General features: G+C 46.1%; 1 protein-coding gene across 1 annotated transcript in view; it reads right to left on the reverse strand.

The window, feature by feature from the left end:
- Nucleotides 1–20923, reverse strand: part of ZFAND6 (zinc finger AN1-type containing 6) — a 62341-nt gene that overhangs the window by 25816 nt on the left and 15602 nt on the right. Inside the window, 2 exon segments of the mRNA XM_048481643.1 lie at nt 1070–1181; nt 2011–2173. Of these exon segments, the coding sequence (XP_048337600.1) occupies nt 1070–1181; nt 2011–2164 (266 nt within the window). The 5' untranslated portion in view covers nt 2165–2173.

A 20923-nucleotide genomic window follows, 5' to 3' on the forward strand; every position in this document is an offset into this window, starting at 1 on the left:
AGACAGACTGAGGTGGGGTTTCCGGGCTGTGTGGCCGTGGTACGGAAGCTTTAGCTGCTAACTTTTTTGCCTGCATCTTCAGAGCCTTGCCCCCATAAAATGTGTTTCTCTCCATGCCACAACGTGGAGTCACCATACAACACGTTACCCACATTGGCTCAGCCCTCTAGCTGGTACTCCAGCCCTATATTAAATATATATTCTTCCCCTCCTCCCCTACCAAATTAGTACTCCACCACCCCGCCAGCCAAGATTTCCTTGGAAAAACACCTCAGGAAGGATGGAAGGACTGGTTGCTCCTGCTTTATCCAGACTTCACTCACGGTGACAATGTCAACATCTTTCCAGCATGATGCAAATAACAATTCAAGGCCCCTTCCGCACATGCAGAATAATACACTTTCAGTCCACTTTCACAATTATTTGCGAGTGGGCTTTGCTATTCTGCACAGCAGCAATGTGGATTTTTACATTCTTTTTTTAACTTTTATATTCTTTTCTCCATCCTTCTCTCTTTTCCTCTTCTTATCATCTTATTCCTTCTCTCTACTCTAATTTTCCACACTTTCTTCTTCCTCTATCTTCTATTTTAATAATCAATATTAGATGTGATAGCTTCATTGTTTAACTGTTTATAAACTTGAAACTTTGCTGATGTACTTGCCCAAATAGGGACAAGAGATTATAACTATATTATGTTTAGTCTTTTTGTTTGTTTTCTTTTTTCCCGTTTAATTAATAAAGTTTGTTTAAAAAAAGAAAGTGCATTATTCTGCATGTGCAGAAGGGGCCTAAGAGGGCTTTATGAAATTACCACCCCACTTCCAAATGTAGGGTCCCAAGGCCGTGACAGAAAGAAAGACCCCTTCCGCACATGCAGAATAATGCACTTTCAATCCACTTTCAATGCACTCTGCAGTTGGATTTTATTGTGCAGAATAGCAAAATCCACTCGCAAACTATTGTGGAAGTGGATTGAAAGTGCATTATTCTGCATGTGCAGAAGGTGCCTAAGACACAACAGAGACACAGATTTTTTTTTTAACTCAGTGGCATTAGCTGATTTTACCTTGGATGCATAGGCGGCAGGGGTGTCGAATCTAGTGTTGATGGAGCTTCCTGGATATTGCCTTCAGTGCACTGAATGGGTAAAGACTCGGGGAGACTATTAACAGAAGAGGCTGAAAGAAAAAGCAGCAGCATTAAGGCAGCATTTGGCAGCGTAAAGATGTCCGTGACAGGGCTTGGTTCTGCGCCCTTCAGACCAGAGATCTTGCTCAGACTTCAAAAAACAATCCCAGGACCTAGGGCCCTTACAATGCACTTTCAATGCACTTCGCAACTGGATATTACTGTGCGGAATAGCAAAATCCACTTGTCAACAATTGTGAAAGTGGATTGAAAGTGTATTATTCTGCATGTGCGGAAGGGGCTTTGGGAGTGGGAGGTAAGTGAAGCACCTGCTTATCATACCTGCTTATCACTTTTGCTTCCAGTCTTTCGCCCCGCCCTGGTCCCTCACCCTCAATTTTATATACGCCTTCCTTTCCCACCTTTGCTGACAAATAGATCTCGTATTTATTTTTTTTATCACATGCAGCTGATTATACTTTGCCACAAATAAACACGAGCTGCGAGAACGACACTTGCTATAATTATACTGATTTTTAAAATGGTGTTAGCGCTGTTCTTTTTTTTTTTTTTTTTGCACGCTGTTCGTTTAGAGCTGAATCATAGTTCATACTGTGATACTACAGGTCCCATACAATCAGTCATCCTTGCGGCCAAACACACACATAGATACACACTCTTTCTTTCCCTTTCTCTCTCCAATTAGCTGCGAGAGGAAGGAAGAAAGTAGATTAGACTGGGATTTCTTACATATGAACCGGGGTTGAGAGGGGGCAAAAAAATCACAACTGCTCTGGGCTATCAAAAAAGCCCTTTGCCAAAAACCTGTGCACCTGAAAGAGGGAGCCAAGCCGGACAACCTGTAGGATTTGTGCTTACCTGAGGGGCTAATTCTACCGTTACTACCGTTCTGCCGTTGAAGATGTTCTTTGTAGCATACCGAACACATGCCGTTCGTACGGGGGTTGCCGTAAAATCCACATCCAGTGGAACAAAGCATAGGCACTTGACTATGGTTGGTTTCTTGAGCCATTTTCCTTTTCTAGGGACCAGATAAAAAAGATAAGAGAGATTCAGTGAATTCAGAGCAACGGTTACTTCCAAGACTCTTCATCCCAGCTTAAGTATAAACTTTTACCATCTTTTCCGAGTGGAATTCTTCTCTGGTTCTTTATAGTTTGTGGATAGCTGGCTTAATAGTTCTATTATTTTTAGCAAAACATTTACAGAAAGGGACTTATATGCCTCCCCCCCCCACATTTATTTATTTATTTATTTATTGTTTGTTTGTTTGTATTTATACCCCACCATTTCTCCCAGGAGGACTCAGAGCAGCTTACAGATAAAAGCAATAAAAACAAAACCATACAATAAATAGAACAATTCAATATAATACAATAAATAAGTATAAAATAACATTATAAACTTTAAAAACACTTTAAAAACTTTTAGGATAAGCATCTAGAAGAAGAAGAAGAAGAAGAAGAAGAAGAAGAAGAAGAAGAAGAAGAAGAGGAGGAGGAGGAGGAGGAGGAGTTTGGATTTATAAGCCCCCTTTCTCTCCTATAGAAGACTCAAAGAGGTTTACAAACTCCTTTCCCTTCCCCTCTCACAACAAACACCCTGTGAGGTAGGTGGGGCTGAGAGAGCTCAGAATAAGGTCACCCAGCTGGCGTGTGTTGGAGTGTACAGACTAATCCGAATTCCCCAGATAAGCCTCACAGCTCAGGCGGCAGAGCAGGAAATCAAACCTGGTTCCTCCAGATTAGAGTACACCTGCTCTTAACCACTATGCCACTGCTGCTAGAGTACATGCTAAAGTACAATAACTTATAGCCTAGTATCCTTTTCATAAGCAAAAAGAATAAAACAAGCTGTATGAAGCAACTGCGGAGTTTTGAAACTGGAGTAAACTTTTTACCCCAAATTACCCACAATTCCTTACGATTTACCCCTTCCCAGAGAACACTGATCTCAGGAAGGTGTGTTCAGAGTTCTGAAAAAAATACAGCCCTCTTTTCTACAGAAAGGTGATCTGATGAAATTCTGCAGAACTGGTAAGAATGATAAACTATGCAAATAGGATTGGGTGTATATTTTAAATTAAATATTTAACCTCATGCTAAAGTAAGGTTGAGAAGGTTGTGAAATACCCTGATCTCAGTCACCAAAAAATATAAGAAAAAGATGCTTGAGGAGACAGACGTTTCAGTACTCCAAGAAACATTACATTTTTGTAAACAAAAACAAAAAAACATTACGTCTGTGTGTAACAGACTTCCCTCTGTGATACACCTCTGAAGATGCCAGCCACAGATGCAGGAGAAATGTTAGGAACAAGATTCACCAGACCACGGCCACACAGCCTGGAAAACCCACCACAACCAGTTGAATCCGGCTGTGAAAGCCTTCGACAATACTTAACGTTTTTTTGCCCACAAAGCAGACACTGAATGGGAAACATGGGAAAATGATAACAAGATGGTTTTATCCTCCAAATCTTAACGTCTCTCCTCTTATCAATGGTTTTTCACTGCTCGGTTTGTTTACTCTTTAACAAATTTTGATCTACTTTTAGTTTTTTAGTTTGCATTTTATTTCTTTTTTTAAAAAAATTGGCCTTTCTGACCACGCCTGTTCCCGCCCTGACCTCTCAGACTGCCTGACCATGCTTGTGCCTGCTGTCCGCCCTGACCTCAGACCGCCCTGATCTCAGACCATATATATATATAGAATGTGAGAATTATCTGTCATTTCTACACGCCGTCTCAGTCAAAACCATTATTTTCTGCATTATTGAACATGGTACTTTGATACAAGAGCATTTATGCCAAAATGTATTTTTATTTTCAAACTTTCAAACAGATGTGGGGAGCAGGGCTAGGTAGGCACTAGAACCCAGGCGGCACGCTCTACAACAAAGAAGGTCCAGCATGCTTTGTTCTATGGAATATACAATCTACTATCATCTTTATGTGGAAGAGAGCAGAGTTGTATCCATGCTTGATCATAAAGGTGGAAAAGCACCAAAATTGAATTCTCTAAAGCTGCACTCTGACTTTTCTGCTTTTTCGCTGCAAGAAAGAAATGCTGTGCAAATTGCGTAATCTTCACAGGTTCAATGAATGAAGCGGTGAACCTACTGCTAAAAAACTGGTCTAAGAAACAGCAGATATCAGCCAGGGAGCAGAAGTGCTGAAAGAGCATATGGGCCTAGATAAATGAGTGAACACTGTGTCTGTAACTGGAAGAACACTTGCTAGGGTCTGGATACAAAGAAAATGCTCAGTGCCCTGCCCCCCCTCCCCCTCTGCTTTACATGGGTCCCTAACACCATCGGGGCCCATTATTCTTTTTTGGAAGGGTTGTATACGGGTTTCGTGGGACACTGTTTTAGGATGTAACTGTTTAGGACATAATGTCCTAGGCTATAATTGTTTTAAATTGTATGCATATTTGTATATGTGATATTTTATATTGTACACCGCCCTGAGCCCTTCGGGGATAGGGCGGTATATTAAATCAAATTAATAACAACAACAACAACAACAACAACAATAATATACTCATTAATGGTTAAATATTCTGAGAAAGATATCCATCCATCCAGCTAAGGTCACAGAATACTACAAGCTATACACCCTGTTTCGTTTCCCCCCCTCTTTCTGGATGAACATTTCATCCGTACTTTGAAATCTTTCCAACACCAAAAACACACACAGGGGGTGGGGGTGGGGGGTGGGGGATCACCAAAATTGAAAGTACTTATTCCACAAAGATTCCCAGTTTCTTCTGCATCAAACGTTAACCCTAAATGCAATTTTTAGCATTTGTTCCTTAGATAAAATGAAGTCTTCAGTGTCATTACTGAGGACAATCTCACGTTTCTCGACTGGTTCATGTTTTAACAGTCTTTCACCTTCAAAAACGGTAGTCATCCATTTATTTTTTCTTGTTTTGTCTAAATACTCTATCAAGGGTTTCTGCTGTCCATAAACTTAACACCCCGTGTGTTAGGAAAGCCAGTTAATTTCACCATGGTAGCAATAAGGAGTATATTTCTCGTCATAATTTTCAGGAAGTCCCGCTGCACTAACTGGAACTTGTTTCTGAATAAGCACGCAAATGTTCTGTATTTCTTGCTGCCGTTGATGCAGGAAGAGGAAGAGTCAACTAAATGCAATGGTATTCCCAGGAACATCATGTTCCTCAAAGAACACATCGTTGATGGGAGATAAACTCCTCTCATAGATAGACTGGTGTAGCAATTACCACTGTTTTATGGTTTTTTAAAAAATACTATATAAATCCATGGCCCCTTCCACACATGCAGAATAATGCATTTTCAATGTGCTTTCACAATTGTTTGCAAGTGGATGTTGCTATTCCGCACAGTAAAATCTAGCTGCAAAGTGCATGGAAAGTGGATTGAAAGCGCATTATTCCGGATGTGCGGAAGGGGCCCATGGAAGAACGGCGTTATCAATGGCTGTTAGCCACAATGGGTAAACAGAATTTTCACGAACAGCGGTTCCAGAAGGTTACAACAGATCTAATGGCTTTTAAGTTACTTCAATTGCACATTAGGAGAAAAATTCCCGGTGATAATGTCAGGTGGACAGCCATGTTGCTCTGCCGTAAAAGAGCAAGGCTTGAGTCCAGTAGCATCTGGCTTCCAGAGTCAAAAACTCCCCTCATCAGATACTTTCTTAGATGTGTTGAAAATTCGACTCTTGATACCTTGGAAGTATCTTGTCGCTACTGGATTCATATCTAGCTTTTGTAATGGTAAGGAGAGTTCAGCAATGGAACCAACTACTTAGGGGGGAGGTTAGGTCTTTCTTGCTGGAGGTCTTTAAGTAGGGCTGGAGAGCCACCAAGTTCAGAAAGCCCTAACGTTGGTTTCCTATACTGACCAGGAGATTGGATTAAGAGGAAGAGGAGGAGGAGGAGGAGGAGGAGGAGGAGGAGGAGGAGCAGCAGCAGCAGCAGCAGCAGCCGCAGCAGCCCTTGTGAGGTAGGTGGGGCTCAGACAGTTCCAAAGAACTGTGACTAGCCCAAGGTCACCCAGCAGGAATTTAGGAGTGTGGAAACACATCTGGTTCACCAGATAAGCCTCTGCCACTCAGGTGGAGGAGTGGGGAATCAAACCCGGTTCTCCAGATTAGAATCCACCTGCTCTTAACCACAACACCACGCTGACTCTGGGGCCATTTCCAATTCTATGATTCTGGAACAGCCACTCAGCACTACTGCCCAGTAAGGGTTTTGGGAGAAGATTGCAACCTTCATGGCATGATTATAGGTTTCTCATCTGGCACCTGGTTAGCTACTGTGGGGGGAAAGCACGCCTGCTGGATTAAATAGACTTCAGGTCTAACCCAGCAGGGAAGTTCTTATCCAGCTGAGGGAACATTACTCATGTTCTTCAATGTTCATCCTGTTCTCTTAGGACAATAAAACCAAACAGCCATGACCAGCAAGCTACCCCAACTGAATAGCTGACCTAGAACGTGTTCCAGAGTATTCTCCAAGGCAAAAACTTCCATGGAACTAACTTGCTCAAGGGAGTTCAGACAGGTCAATCATTATAGCAAGGTGTCCCTGAAGGTAGCTAGTCCAAAACCACTGAATCGGACACAGTGGTCAAAAGTGAATAATGCACCTTGAATAGGCTTTGATCCCAACAATGACATCACAGGGGAGGGGGGAAAAAAACAAGAACACAAAAACAGGAAGAAAAAGAGCACAGAGATGAAAAATACCACACAAAGGAAAACCAGAAAAACCAGACTGGGCACCAGCTTAGCCGGTTACCAGTTTCTCCTAGGACAGAAAAACAGGACACAACTAGGATACTACTGAATATTCTGCGCACTTTCAGAAAAGGAGTTAGAATGGGGTGTGTATGTTTTTGAAAAATTAAGCTGTACGGAGCAGCTAATCAAGTAGTCAAATTAACTTCATTGTATTCGGCAGTGCAACCGATGCAAGTAAATGCCACGCAACAGAGACATGCAAAAGACACCAAATTAGACACCACGCCATGATGGCTTTCTGTACCAGGCCAGCTCACAAAATGGGACTTTCTTGCTTTGGCACACTGGCCCGTCTCAAACTCGATCCGTGGGGAATACAAGATTCCCGTGAACTCTGACCCCAACCCTTCAGCCTCCCTTCACGCAGGGGTGTACCCCCCAGGGGGACATATGGGGTGAAATGTCCCCGGGCTACAGCTATTTAAATCGCTCCCCCACACACTCCTTCCCTCCCAGGTCCATACACTGACTTCAAGACAAGAGATGAACTGGTGAGAAAAAACATTGTTTGGTTGTGGTGGGGGAGGGTGGTTGCCCATAGGGGAGTGGGGGGGGGGGAGGGAGGTGAAAACTCAGATTTTGCACCGGGCTGCATTTTCCCTAGATACGCCTCTGCCTTCACAACATTTCATTTAAGAGGTATCATTTCCAACCTCCAATCTTGCTTTCCTAGATGGCAGAAGCTGTCAGCGATGGCTGCATTTACAAGGATTAATCCTAAATCTCAGGGTTTATAATCTCGGTAGTGGGTGGGGAATCACGTTCTGTGCATACAGATGGACCGTCTGCAGCAGTATCTGAGCACGGGCAGGCTGTACCGCAACCCGGGAAGAGCCATTTCCCATACTGCTTGTTTCGGGAGTGGACAGACCCTATGAGAGACAATTCAGGGCAACATAAGGCTGTAGGTTTCACTGCCCCTGCTGTCGACAGCCAGCGATCCAGGGGTGGTCGAACATATGGTGCGGTATCATCATCACCATATTATGCAGAAAGCAGATTTTGCTGGAACAGAGGGGGAGATGTGCCGTGGGGGCAGCTGCTCCGTATCGCTTCCAATGCCTAGTAAAATCTAAAGATAGCGAGAGATCGACTCCTGTAGGTTGCAGGCGAACCTCACTGCGACGCAGAGAGAATTACAAATATTTAAGTCTTGTTTAAATACGTTTGCATGAATAATGCTTCTTTTTTTACTGTCAAGTTACAGTTGACTTACAGCAACCCCCGGTGAGGTTTTCAAAGCAAGAGACACTGAGAGGTGGTTTGCTATTGCCTGCCTCCATGTCGCGACCCTGGTATTCCTTAGAGGTCTCCCATCAAAATACTAGCAAGGGTTGGGGCTGAGAGTATATGGGCCCTTCCGCACATGCAGAATAATGCACTTTCAATCCACTTTGAAGCTGAATTTTACTGTGCGGAACAGCAAAATCCACTTTCAAACAATTGTGAAAGTGGACTGAATGTGCGTTATTCTGCATGTGCGGAAGGGGCCTATAGCTGGCCCAAGTTTTGATGGCAGAGCGGGGATTTGAACCTGGGTTCCCGAGATCTTAGTTCGACACCTTAACCGCTGCCCCACACTGGCTCTCTGAACGGCACTTTAGCTCACCGTAATTCTCGTTCAGACAGGGTATGCAATCTTTGCATATTACATTTTGCTCCTCTTTTTCGCTAGCAGAGAAATTCAGCGCAAACATTTCCTAGCAACACATTACCTGGAAAATCTACAACTCTGTCAGTGTTCAGCCACTTAGAAGAAAAAGAAAAGTACCCCGTTCTCAAGCAGCTTGGTTTACAATTGTGGTGTTCCCCAACTAGGGCAACCTGACTCCGAGTATTTGCGACCTAGAATTCAAAACATACCAAAGGCAACAACGCAACTCTGCATGAACAGGAAGTGAGGGATGAAAGGTGATAGTTACCCAAGGCAGAGTCGGAGACCTGAAAAGGTGATAGGACTGAAATTAGCACAACCAACTTAAGTTCTCTTGATGTGGGACGGTCTCTGGGAAGGCCAACAATAAAGATGTTTGTGATCCCTGGGTCTACATCTAATTTTAGGGATGTCTTCAGTGAACGCCTCCCAGGATAGTCGATTATGAGCCATCTGGGTACGCTGAAACGGTAATTAATACTTACGCCAAAGGTTGAGTTGCAGCTGCAGCGGAGTAGGGATACACCAGCTTGGGGATCAAAGATTATAATGACTACAAAGCGCAACATGTCAGTAACCTCTGGTTAATCTCAGACAGACGACACAAACAGCAAAGGAAAACAGCTTTTTATACGACGCGCTCCTGACAAGCGGCAAGAGGCAGGGAAGCCGCTTCTCCACGCACACAAAAGAGTATTTGCAGCACCCTGCTGCGCACTGAGTGATATTATTTGTGTATGAGATAATTCACTACCCCAACACATCACAAACGCCATCCTCCGGAGAAATTATGGGGGGAAAGAATTCTGATGTTGGCTGTAAAAAATGCGTCGTGACGATGTAGATTAAAAGGGAAGCTGCACACAAGCGAAGTCCCCAATGTGTCCCTGGGGCTACCAGGGAAGAAGAGTTTGAATTTATATCCCCCCCCTTTTCTCTCCTGCAAGGAGACTCCTTGCCCTTCCCCCCTCACAACAAACACCCTGTGAGGTGGGTGGGGCTGAGAGAGCTCCAAAGAACTGTGACTAGCCCAAGGTCACCCAGGTGGCGTGTGTGGGAGTGCACAGGCTAATCTGAATTCCCCAGATAAGCCTCCACAACTCAAGTGGCGGAGCAGGGAATCAAACCCGGTTCCTCCAGATTAGAGTGCACCTGCTCTTAACCACCTCACCACACACCAAGCGTTTTGGGGAAATGGGTCGGGTCGGTTCGGATTCTTGCCCAGCAAGGCCTTTGATTCAGTACCAGGCATCTGATTACTATACAGTTGTTTTTAATTGTTTCTGTGGCAGCAGCGGCCCCCACAGCGCAAAGGATCCACGCCGTGTTGTGAAGTTAAGATGTGGCTCACCACATCAAAGACCAAATGTGCCCCCAGGCTCCAAAAGGTTGGGGAACCCCAGCAATGGACCCTGTGCTGAAAGAGTTTTATACAGGATTCCACTGCAGAAACATTTAAGAGGAAACTACTGGTTGATTTTCAAATTGTTCTAAGCATACTACTTAGAATAGTATGCCAGTGCAATGTAGTGGTTAAGAGCAGGTGCACTCTAATCTGGAGAACCGGGTTTGATTCCCCGCTCTGCCACTTGAGCTGTGGAGCCTTATCTGGGGAACCAGGTTAGCTTCTGCACTCCAACACATGCCAGCTGGGTGACCTTGGGCTAGACACAGTTCTTCAGAGCTCTCTCAGCCCCACCTGCCCCACAAGGTGTCTTGTTGTGAGGAGTGGAAGGGAAAAGAGATTGTAAACCCATTTGAGTCTCCTTACAGGAGAGAAAGGGGGGATATAAATCCAAACTCCTCCTCCTCTTCCTCCTCCTCTTCTTCTTCTAAACTATTGACTGATTTTCAAATTATTTGTGGCATACTACTTCACGTCAAAGCCTTCGACATGCCTGCTACCGCTCCGATTAAACACACAAACACATACGCTCTCTCTAACACATAGCTGTCAAACTCGCGGCCCTCCAGATGTTATGGACTACAGTTCCCACCATCCCCTACCAGCATGATGTTGGCAGGGGATGATGGGAACTGTAGTCCATAACATCTGGAGGGCCGCGAGTTTGACACCTGTGCTCTACAAGAACAGTCACATGATAGATGAGCAGGGAAAGGGTGGAGCTGTCTATTGGGTTAGATCAATTAGTCAGCTGATCATTTGAAAAGTTATACAAATTATGCAAGATAAGTTTACAAAAGTAAGGCAGAGGGAGTTCCCTGTGCAAGTACGAGGCCATTACTGCCCCATGGGGTGACATCACATCCTGATGTTTACTATACAGACTTTGTTTATGGGGTGGTTTGCCACTGCCTTCCCCAGTCCTCTACATTCTGCCCCCAGCAAGCTGGGTACTCATTTGACCGACCTTGGAAGGATGGACAGCTGAGTCAACCTTGAGCCGGCTACCTGAAATTACTTCTGTCGGGATTGAACTTAGGTCGTGAGGAGAGCTTTGACCTAACCTTTAGGTCATGAGGAGAGCTTTGACCTAACCTGCAGCTTACCGCTCTGTGCCACGGGAGGAGTTTCTTCATGTTTAGGCTTTTTATCTTTCTATTATATTCAGAGCGAAAAACGCCTTTGATTCTACTACATTCTCTGAAGAAAGTACATTCGAGAAAAACAAACGGGAAATTATTCTTAAGCCCAGCTTTACCTGCAGCGTTTAAGTGGGGAAAATATGCAGATTAAGCAGGAAGAACATGCAGTCACAGCATTGGAGGGTGTGGGAAAGTATGCACAGATTAACAGAGTCAGAAAACTGGTTGTTGTGAGTTTTCTAGGCTGTGTGGCCGTGGTCTGGTAGATCTTGTTCCTAATGTTTCGCCTGCATCTGTGGCTGGCATCTTGCACACTGTGTCCAGTGTGGCCAGTTAACAGACATACCGTATATACTCGTGTATAAGTCGACCCGCATATAAGTCGAGGCACCTAATTTTACCACAAAAAACTGGGAAAACTTATTGACTCGCGTATAAGTCGAGGGTGGGAAATGCAGCAGCTGCTGGTAAATTTCAAAAATAAAAATAGATGCCAATAAAATTACATCAATTGAGGCATCAGTAGGTTAAATGTTTTTGAATATTTATTTCAAAGAAAAACAGTAAACTGGCTCTGTAAGTGGAAAAGAGGGTCAACAAGAACAATATGGTATCAACAATAACTTTAAAAGTACAAAAACCTTAGCTCAACCAGCGGCCAAAGCTAAGAGCTACAAGGTACAAAATCCTCCAAACTAGATTCCTCATCATCATCTGTATGTCCAAAAGTAACCCAACTTAGATTTTAAGAGGGATATTATCAGAAATGGAAAATCTACTATTAGCTTCCTTTGTAAACAATGGGGGATGGGGTTCCTTTGGGGGGGTCAATAACGTGGATTCCCTGACCCAAACTTCACCAAACCTGGCTGGTATCATAAAGAGACTGTCCTTATGAGACCAGCCAGGCTTGTAGTTTGATTCAAGGAATTCCAAAGTTATGGACCCTCAAAAGGGTAGCCCCATCTACTAATAGCTCCCATTGAAAACAATGGGGAATGGGGCACCTCATTTGGGGGTCCATAACTTTGGACCCCCATGATCGAAACTTTACCAAACTTGGCTGGTATCATCAGGAGTGTCTTCTGAGGGTACCTTGAAATTTTGGTGCTGCTAGCGTAAAAACTGCGCCCCCTGCTGGCCGGCAAAGTAAAAACACACAAAAAATTTTAATGACCCGCATATAAGTCAAGGGGAGCTTTTTCAGCATTAAAAATGTGCTGAAAAATTCGACTTATACATGAGTATATACGGTAGTTTCCACACCAAGTTCATATATTGCCTACGAAATAGTCATCTAGTGTACAATGCATACATCAACCAGCCAATGTATATATAACATTAACTGGATTGTGTAGAATTTCAATTGGTCAAAGCATCAGTTTATCACAGCAAGTATTTTCTACTTAGGGTCCCAGCGACTGTCTGGGACCTCAGGCAGAGATCTTTTCCATTACCTAAGAATAGATTCTAATAACTGGAGATACCAGGAACTGAACTTGGGACCTTGGGAATGACACAGCCCCTTTCCTTTATTCCAGGGGTCCCCAAACTTTTTAAACAGGGGGCCAGTTCACTGTCCCTCAGACTGTTGGAGGGCCGGACTAAAAAAAACTATGAACAAATTCCTATGCACAAATTATTGTAAAATGTTTGATTTCACCTTTCAGCCTTTCTGTCATGGTCTATTTTTAGAACAGTGACCAAAGTATGTCAAGTACAGGGTGGGCTCCAAATATTGTTGGGGAGGCTGTGGAATACCTTCCCCTGTAAAAAAAAAAAAAGCAGAACTTTCCCAATGAAGCATTCCATCTAACCCAGGATCAGGTATCTTCCTGGGTTCTTCCTCCCTAGCAGCCAGTGAGCGATTCACCAGCCTGGCTGATGCCAATGGGAGTGAGGCAGAACAGAAAGCCTGAGAGCAACACATGGAGTAGCCGAGAGGAAAGGGCGGAGCAGGAGTTGCCACGTGTAAGGTTTCCAACTCTGGGTCAGAAAATTCATGGAGATCTGGGGGTGCCATCATGTAATTGCAATCAACAGCCGTTGGGGCCGGTTCCTCCTCTCCCTTGAGCCCCCACTGCACATGAATGGAGCCATCGCAGCCATGCCTGGCGGGCCGGATAAATGCCTTCAGGGGGCCACATTTGGCCCCCGGGCCGTAGTTTGGGGACCCCTGCTTTATTCTGCATCACTTGGGAGATGGCCATGGAAGGAGGAGAAGGAAGAGGAAAAGGAGGAGGAAGGGGGGGAAGGAGGAGGACAAGGCAAAGAGGCGTGGTTTGGATTTGTATCTTGCTTTTCTCTCCTGTAAGGAATGTCAATGCTGCTTACAAACTCCTTTCCTCCCTCTTGTGAGATAGATGGGGCTGAGAGAGTTCTGAGAAAACTGTGATTAGCCCAATGTCACCTGGCAGGCTTCATGTACAGGAATGGGGAAACAAATCCAGTTCACCAGATAAGAGTCCACCGCTTATGTGGAGGAGTTGGGAATCAAACCCAGTTATCCAGATTAGAGTCCACAGCTCTTAACTACTATGCCACACTGGCTCTCTGTTCGTGTGTATGTTCCTTGCATCTGTCTTTATGTGAATGTGCAGTGAACAGAGACATTTACATTCAAATCACTTTACTTGGCCACAGGTACAGTTTTTCCTTGTGGCTCAAGGAAGGGACACCCCCCCAGTCAAAATGTCATTTTAAACCCAGATATCCCTTTTCCCCTGTAAGGTGATACAACTTTTTTGATCTTTTTTGATACACCGCTTTTGATTTTTAAAACTTTCTAGAACTTTCTAGAACTAAAAATTACATTTCTGCCTGGTAGTCTATTTGGACTAAACTATTGATAAGACTCTGAATGGTTGTTGTATCTATCTGTCTCTTATGGACAATTGTTTTATTGTATTTTGGAATGTCAATAAAGCCTTGTCTATTAATTTCTGACTGGAAGACGCTGGAAGGGTTCGACTTCACGATCAGTGAACGTTGCCACATTTTGCTGTGAAAATTACCATTCCAACAGTTTTATATGTTTTAATATGAATGGACTGGAAGCAGCCTCGAGCCCTCCAGGGGATTGGAGGGATATAAGTGCAAAAATAAAATAAAGTAAAAAATACAGTGGAATTTCAGTTTCATGAAGGCAGCACTTAAAAGAGGAACTTTATGACTTTCAAATTTTGTACAGAAGAATTTTATATGCAGGAAGCAACAGAAACCCCCACTTACCATCTCATTAAGAAAAGATACAATTATTTACAAAGAGTTTGCCAAATAGCCTATTTCCTACCATTGTTGTGTCTGCAACTAAAGTCAAGCTTCGTGGATACAAAGAAGAAGTAAACCATAACAATAAACCACCAAAACCTGTGGGTGCCTGAAAGGAGAATCCTATCTTAACCCCTGGAAAATACTGCCTGTTTTTCTCTTGATCTGAACCTTCCTGCTCAGACTTTGAATATCATCCAGAAATCTATGAATAGGAATGGGGAACGGTCCATTGGTACTTACCCTGAAGGGGCCTTCTCCTGGATGGCGATGAGGGCATCCTGGATGGGTGATTTCCAACCTATGCTCAGGGAGGCAGAACTAAATGATGTCACTTCCTGTGATGGGTTGGACTCTCTCTCTCCTTGATCCCCACAATCGAATGAAAGCAGCAGTGAAGTGAATGCGAGATCTCGGAATAAACAGGAACTAGTGACAGTAACATAGAAAATAAGACATAGAACATAGGACCAACATGCCTATAGCAGGACTCCAAGAGGAATTAACTTTCAACTATAACTCTAAGATAACCTGATGCTTTAAATGATGGAGACTAAGACCTCAGGGAGGCCAGGATGCCCCTCATCATGCATCCAGGAGAAGCCTTCAGGGTAAGTACCAATGGACCCGTTCTCCCTGGAGGCGTCTCGAGCATCCCTGGATAGGACCCTCGAGCAGTGTCCCTTAACTGGGTGGGTGTCTAGTCTCGAATATATGTTCTAACACCCTAGTGCCAAAGGCTGTCTCATTAGCTGACATGGTGTGTAATTTCTGTAGTGTCTAATGAAGGATGTGACAGAGGACCATGTGGCTGCCCTACATATGTCTTCTAGGGGAATGAGGCAGCCCTGAAGGCAGCGTGTACAGCGGACCTTGTAGAGTGGGCGTAATGCGAGGGAACCGAATGTTGGAGAGCCTTGTATGCTGATTGATGCAGGTTTAAGTGTGGCGGCTTTGAGGGCGCCTTGGACATTCTGGCTGGCGTTGGAATGCGTGGCGTTGATGGCGACTTCGGTTTTCTGATAGGCTCGGTCTTGGGATAATATGCCTTGGCGTCCCTTCTGACGTCAAGGTGATGCCAAGAGTCTTTCCTTAGGATGGAAGGAGAAGGACAAAATGTCGGAATAATGAGCTCCTGTTTGAGTGGAATGTGGAAGCGACCTTTGGAAGAAAGGGCCGGATCGGCGACACTCTGTCTTTGTGGAAGATGCATAACTGGGAGTTAGTGAAGCTTGAATTTCTGATATCCTCCTGGCGTGGTGATGGCGATGAGGAATAGTAATTTCATTACATAACCATCTGAAGACTTATGGTCTGGATTGGTTGAAGAGAGCTTGGTAAAAGCGCTGACAACACGGTGTTAAGCCTCCAGGCTGGGAACCTGTGCACCACCGGAAGGTTGTTTCTGGGAGAACTTTAAGAAACCTTACTTAATGTCGGGTGTCTGGTGACTGGAGGCGTCGTGGAAGGTAGGCCCTGCGGTTGCTAGGCCTGCTAGATACTGCCTGCGAAGAGTAGAGCTCTGAGGCCTTTTGAAACCGCGCTGTAGGAATAAGAGTACGTCGGGGATGGAAGGGTGGAGAGGGTCCACCTTACTGTTTTCGGCGCAGGAGACGAATTCCTTCAAAGAGGTTGTATAGGCATTGTGGTGGAAGGTCTTCTAGCGAATGATGGTGGCTATCACTGTGTTGGAGTAGCCCTTGGTCGCTAGAGATTGGCGTTCAAGAGCCAGAGGTCCGGAGCAGAGGAGCACCACAACGATGGGAGGGCAGGGGAACAACATGTCTGCTTGGGTAATCGGCGGTGGAGACGCTGCCAACTGTAGTATTGAAGAGAACCATGGCGTCACCGACCTGCAGTGCTACACCAGTATGACTTCTGCGCTTTTCTAGCCATATCTTTCTGAGGAATTCGTGGTAGCAGGGGGACCAGGAGGAATGCATATAGTAGTTCAGCCGACAGGGAAGGATAGGGCATCCGTTCCTGGGCCTCCGGATGAAATATCTGAGTGAAAAGCGAGAGCAGCTGGGCGTGGCGATTGTAGCGAACAAGTCCAGAGTGGGGTTCCCTAGTTCTAGAGTCGGGTGTGGAATATCTCGGAGGTGTAGTTGCCACTCTGCTTGACTACTGACTGGCGGCTGGAAGCCAGTCTGCCTGCGTGTTGAGGAGCTCCCTGTATGTGTTCCGCTGACGCGATAGGTGAGTCTCTGCCCAGGATAACGTAGCCTCCCGATGAAGTAAAGCCGGGATCTGGACCCGCCCTGATTGTTGATATGGGCCTTGGCGGCAATGTTGTCCGTCCTGACCAGAAGATAACCCGGTCCTGGAGGTTGGCTGCAGGTGTTGGAGGCTCAGCAGAATGCTTTCATCTCCGGACATTGATTGGTTTTGGCAGCTGCGCTGTCCAAAACACCCTGAAGATTTTGTTGTAGCGATGCTCCCCAGCCGCTGAGGCTGGCGCCGGGTGAAGATCTGGAGCCTGTGTGTGGGTGAGGTGCACTTTCCTGAAAGGTTCACAGTGACGGGCCACCACCGAAGGCTGTCGCTGAGCTCTATGGAATAGCTGAGGCGATCCCTCTTGTGCATGATGAGGTATTGGTGAGGAAAAGTTGTAATGTCCGTTGCATGGAACCTGCCCCATTGTACGTAATCTGTTACTGAGATGAACAATCCATGAGTTTTGCCAGTTGTAGGAAGCTCTGTTGTTGGCCCGGAAGGAGACTGGTCGCGAGCTTCTGGAACTTGGAGATCTTGTCTGGGGGAATGAATAGGCGAATGAGGGAGGGGTCTATTATGGCCCCTAAGTGCTCCATCCGTTTGGATGGGTGTGAAACTCTTCTGGAAGTTTACCAGGAAGCGTGGTTACGCCAGTGTGTTCATGGCGACCTCTAGATCCTGTAAGCGCTTGTTGTCACAGGTTGGAAGCGTGCGGATATGCGTCGAGTACGAATTGAATAATGATTCCCCGCTCGAAGAACCATGATGGGTGCCGAGCACCTTCGAGGGCAGTGGCCAGCCAGCGGAAAGATCTGTATTGGAAGTGATCTGGCTACCGCCGAGGAACCCGAGGCGTCTGTGTAATTAAGGTTGATAGGGGCGGTGGAGGTAGGCCTCCATTGGTCCAGTGAAGTTAGGTAGTGGAGTCTGGGCGGGAGGCCTCCGCGATGGATCGCCGTCTCCATTTTGAATGCGTCGCGGTTGAAGCGGTTCACATATCCGAAGGTTTAGAAATAGCCGCGCCAGTCTCCGTTCAGCAGGAAGCGGTGAAGAAATGTGAATAGACACCGCCAGGCTTCAAAGATGAATTTACCCGGCACCGATGGCCCACGAATCTTGAGTAGGTGTTGAACGGCTTCGAGGTTCTTTTAATTTGTCGGATTGCATTGGGATGGGTAGATTCCAGCTCGGGACCTTGGGAAGCTGGAAGTAGAGGAGGTAGCCTGAGGTGACGACCTCCTTGGTCCACTGAATGCGGCGTGGTAGCCTGTCCACAGGTGGTAAAATGTTGAGAGCGACGCCCGACTGGGATCGAATGTAGTCAGGATCTGGAGGTCCTGTCAGAGTTGAAATTGTTTTGCTCTCTGCCCTGTTGACGGTTGTAGGAAGGGCCGAAAAGGAACTGGAAGAAAGGTCACCCGCGTCTTCTGAATTGCTGTTGAGGCTGCTGTTGTTGTTGCTGTGGGAACCAGCGCTTACCGTCCTAAGGTGAGGGTGCTGTGAGCGAAAGGTGGTGTAAGGTTTAAAAGGAAGATGTTTGGTCGAATCTGACATATCACGGGCATGGTTTTCTTGTTCCCTTTGGTTTCTACGAGGACGGCATCTAGGTCCTTGCCGAAGAGTCTAGAACCGTGGTAATCGTAGGTGGAAACCACTTGTTTGGAATGGAAGTCGGCAGACCAGGCTCTCAGCCAGGCCTGTCTGCGGATCACGGTGCCTAGTGCCAGAGCACGTGATACTAGTGTGAGTGCATCAAAGGTGGAGTCTGCCCAATAGCAAACTGCGGCAAGGATCCTTTCTACCCCTTCACGCAGACCTTGGGCCTCTGGAGGGAGCATGAGAAGGAGGCGCAGCCCTACGATGGTGGCTCTAGCCATGGTGGAGGGATGGGGCTAGACTCTGATGGATAAAACTAATCTATCGTGTATTCTTCTGTGGGAAGACCTCCGCTCTGCGGTCCATGTCGAGATCCTTCAGAGTCCCTTCTCCATCCTTAGTGACAAAGGCAGCCTGATTGGAGGAGCCCGCGACGAACACATCAACAAGAGGGTCTTAATGATATTATGGATGTGCTCTACCAGAGTATAGAGGTTTTAAAAGAAGAGGGGCAGCTCTTTTGGCGTCTAGGTTAAGCCACTCTCTTTTAATCCTTCTCGAAGAACCGGAAGGCCGCTGATGTCTCCTCTGACTGAGGGAACATGCCACTCCCCTTTGGGACACCTTGCTGTCTTTTGGAAGTGGAGAGGGCCCTCAGGGTCCTCGGCGTCTGCGAGGTCCCTGTAATTCAAGATGGAGATGGCCTTTAACATGAGAGGGAGGAGTCCTCCTTCTTGAAAAATCTTGACGCTCCTCCTGAAGTTCCTCTGTGTCCAGAGAAATGATCTGATGTTTGGTCAATCTCCCCTTCGCTGGCACCTTCCTCTCAGGAAGGTTAAGGGGATCCTATAGCCAGTGTGGGAGGGGGAGTAGGTGACCTAAGGAGGGCTAGAATTGATGGCTATGTCTGTGTGATCTTTGAGAATGGGAAGAAGGCGCTGCTGTTTGCGCTTAGCTTTTCTTATTCTTCATGCTACACTGGCCCTGTCTCATTGTCTTTCTAAACAGCCCCATTAAGGCCTCTGGGGAGGTGTTTGCCCACGAAAAAGACTCAGGAGGATTAGAAACGGAGGCAGACTGAGAGGAGCCCTCCCTCTCCTTTTCCCCTCGATCTTGCCTGGTAACGGAGAGGGGGGAGGAGCCCTGGGAGACTGGGGCTTGTGTGCCCTCTTCAGCCGCGCGATCTTGGCGGCCCGCCCCCTCTGCCTCGAGGCGTTCTTCACGCGCGTTTGTTGGCGCGCAAATCAGCTCCGCTGGGTCCCCGTCGTTGCGGGGGCTGGAGGGAGCTCCGCCAGCCACGTCCCAGAGAGGGACGCTGGTGCTCCGTTGTTGTGGGCGCTGCTCTGCTGCGCTAGGCTCCCGGCGCGCTCTTTTATCGGCCGGGGCCTTCGCGCCTTTTTTGTTGCCTGTCTTCGCCGCTGCCGAGGCTTTGGAGGGAGCCCGGGGGCTTTTATGGCCAGCAATCGATGTAGAGGGCTCTTGCAAACCCCGACGGGTTGCTGCCCTGGTGCTCTCCGCTGCAGACTTCCAAAGGGTGGGAGGGAGAGAAACGGCAACACCTCGCTGCTCTGCCATTGACCCTCTGTTAAGAGGCTTGAATGCAGGAGAAAAGGCTCTAAAAGCCGTGGGATTCAAGCGGTGAGACAAACGGGGGCTTGACAAAACTCACGAGAAGAGACAACGAAGAAAAAGGCAGAAGAAATAGCAGGATCCAGGGCTTAGCAGGTCTGAAACCAAGCACTGCTCTCCCTGCTCAGGCAGAAACGATTCACAAGGATCAAGGAGAGGAAGTCCAACCCATCACAGGAAGTGACATCATTTGATTCTGCCTCCCCTGAGCATGGGTTGAAATCACACCCATCCAGGATGCCCGAGATCGCCTCCAGGAGAAAGACAGATACTATTTTTAAAGCAAATATTGGCTTTGCGACAAGAGGGAAGGAAATTTGGTGCATTTCCACACAACTCTTATCTTGAAGAATGTAGCCTCTGGATCTGTCGAGAGGCAACGGCCAGAATGCAAAGAATGACCACGCAACCGGTTCAGTGTGGCCAACTTTGGCTATGCACACTGGTTCAGTGTGGCCAACTTTGGCTATGCACGTGTAAACAGCAGTGTTCCTTCCCAGCCCCAAAACAATATGACAAGCTGGTGCAGAAGAAGAGTGGCTCTTGAAAAACCAATCTCTAGCAAAGAACGGAAAAGTCCAATCCGGCATGCCTCAAGCGGCCATCGCATTCAATGCAGTTTGAAGCCAGGGTTTATAAAGTCATGTAAAAAGACACTTGCTTCACCAAGGAGTTTGTATTTCTTAACCCTGAACAGAGAAGGCATATAACATTTGACACAGGTTTTTTAGAGTCTGCAATTTATTTTTGCCAACCATGCCTTTTCTTAGGTTAGTCTGATTGCCTGCTAACAACATAATTTGTCCCAGAATTATACAGACTTGCAAAAGCCCTGTTTGAATGCAATTTTGATCCCGGGAAGCCCTTAAAACATTGAAAGCAATATAGAAAACGCTGTATGCTGTTGATATTGCTTGAAATGGTTCTCTACAATTCATCTGTTTCAATGAATTTATATAGTGCCGTCAATGTTCAAAGGGTTTCACAACAATTATATTGTCAGCACCTTATGCTGATTTTGTTACCCCCATATTACAATAACTGGGGGGGGGGGAGAAAC

The sequence above is a fragment of the Sphaerodactylus townsendi genome, linkage group LG17, assembly GCF_021028975.2.
Source record: "Sphaerodactylus townsendi isolate TG3544 linkage group LG17, MPM_Stown_v2.3, whole genome shotgun sequence".
NCBI classification, from domain to species: Eukaryota; Metazoa; Chordata; class Lepidosauria; order Squamata; family Sphaerodactylidae; genus Sphaerodactylus; species Sphaerodactylus townsendi.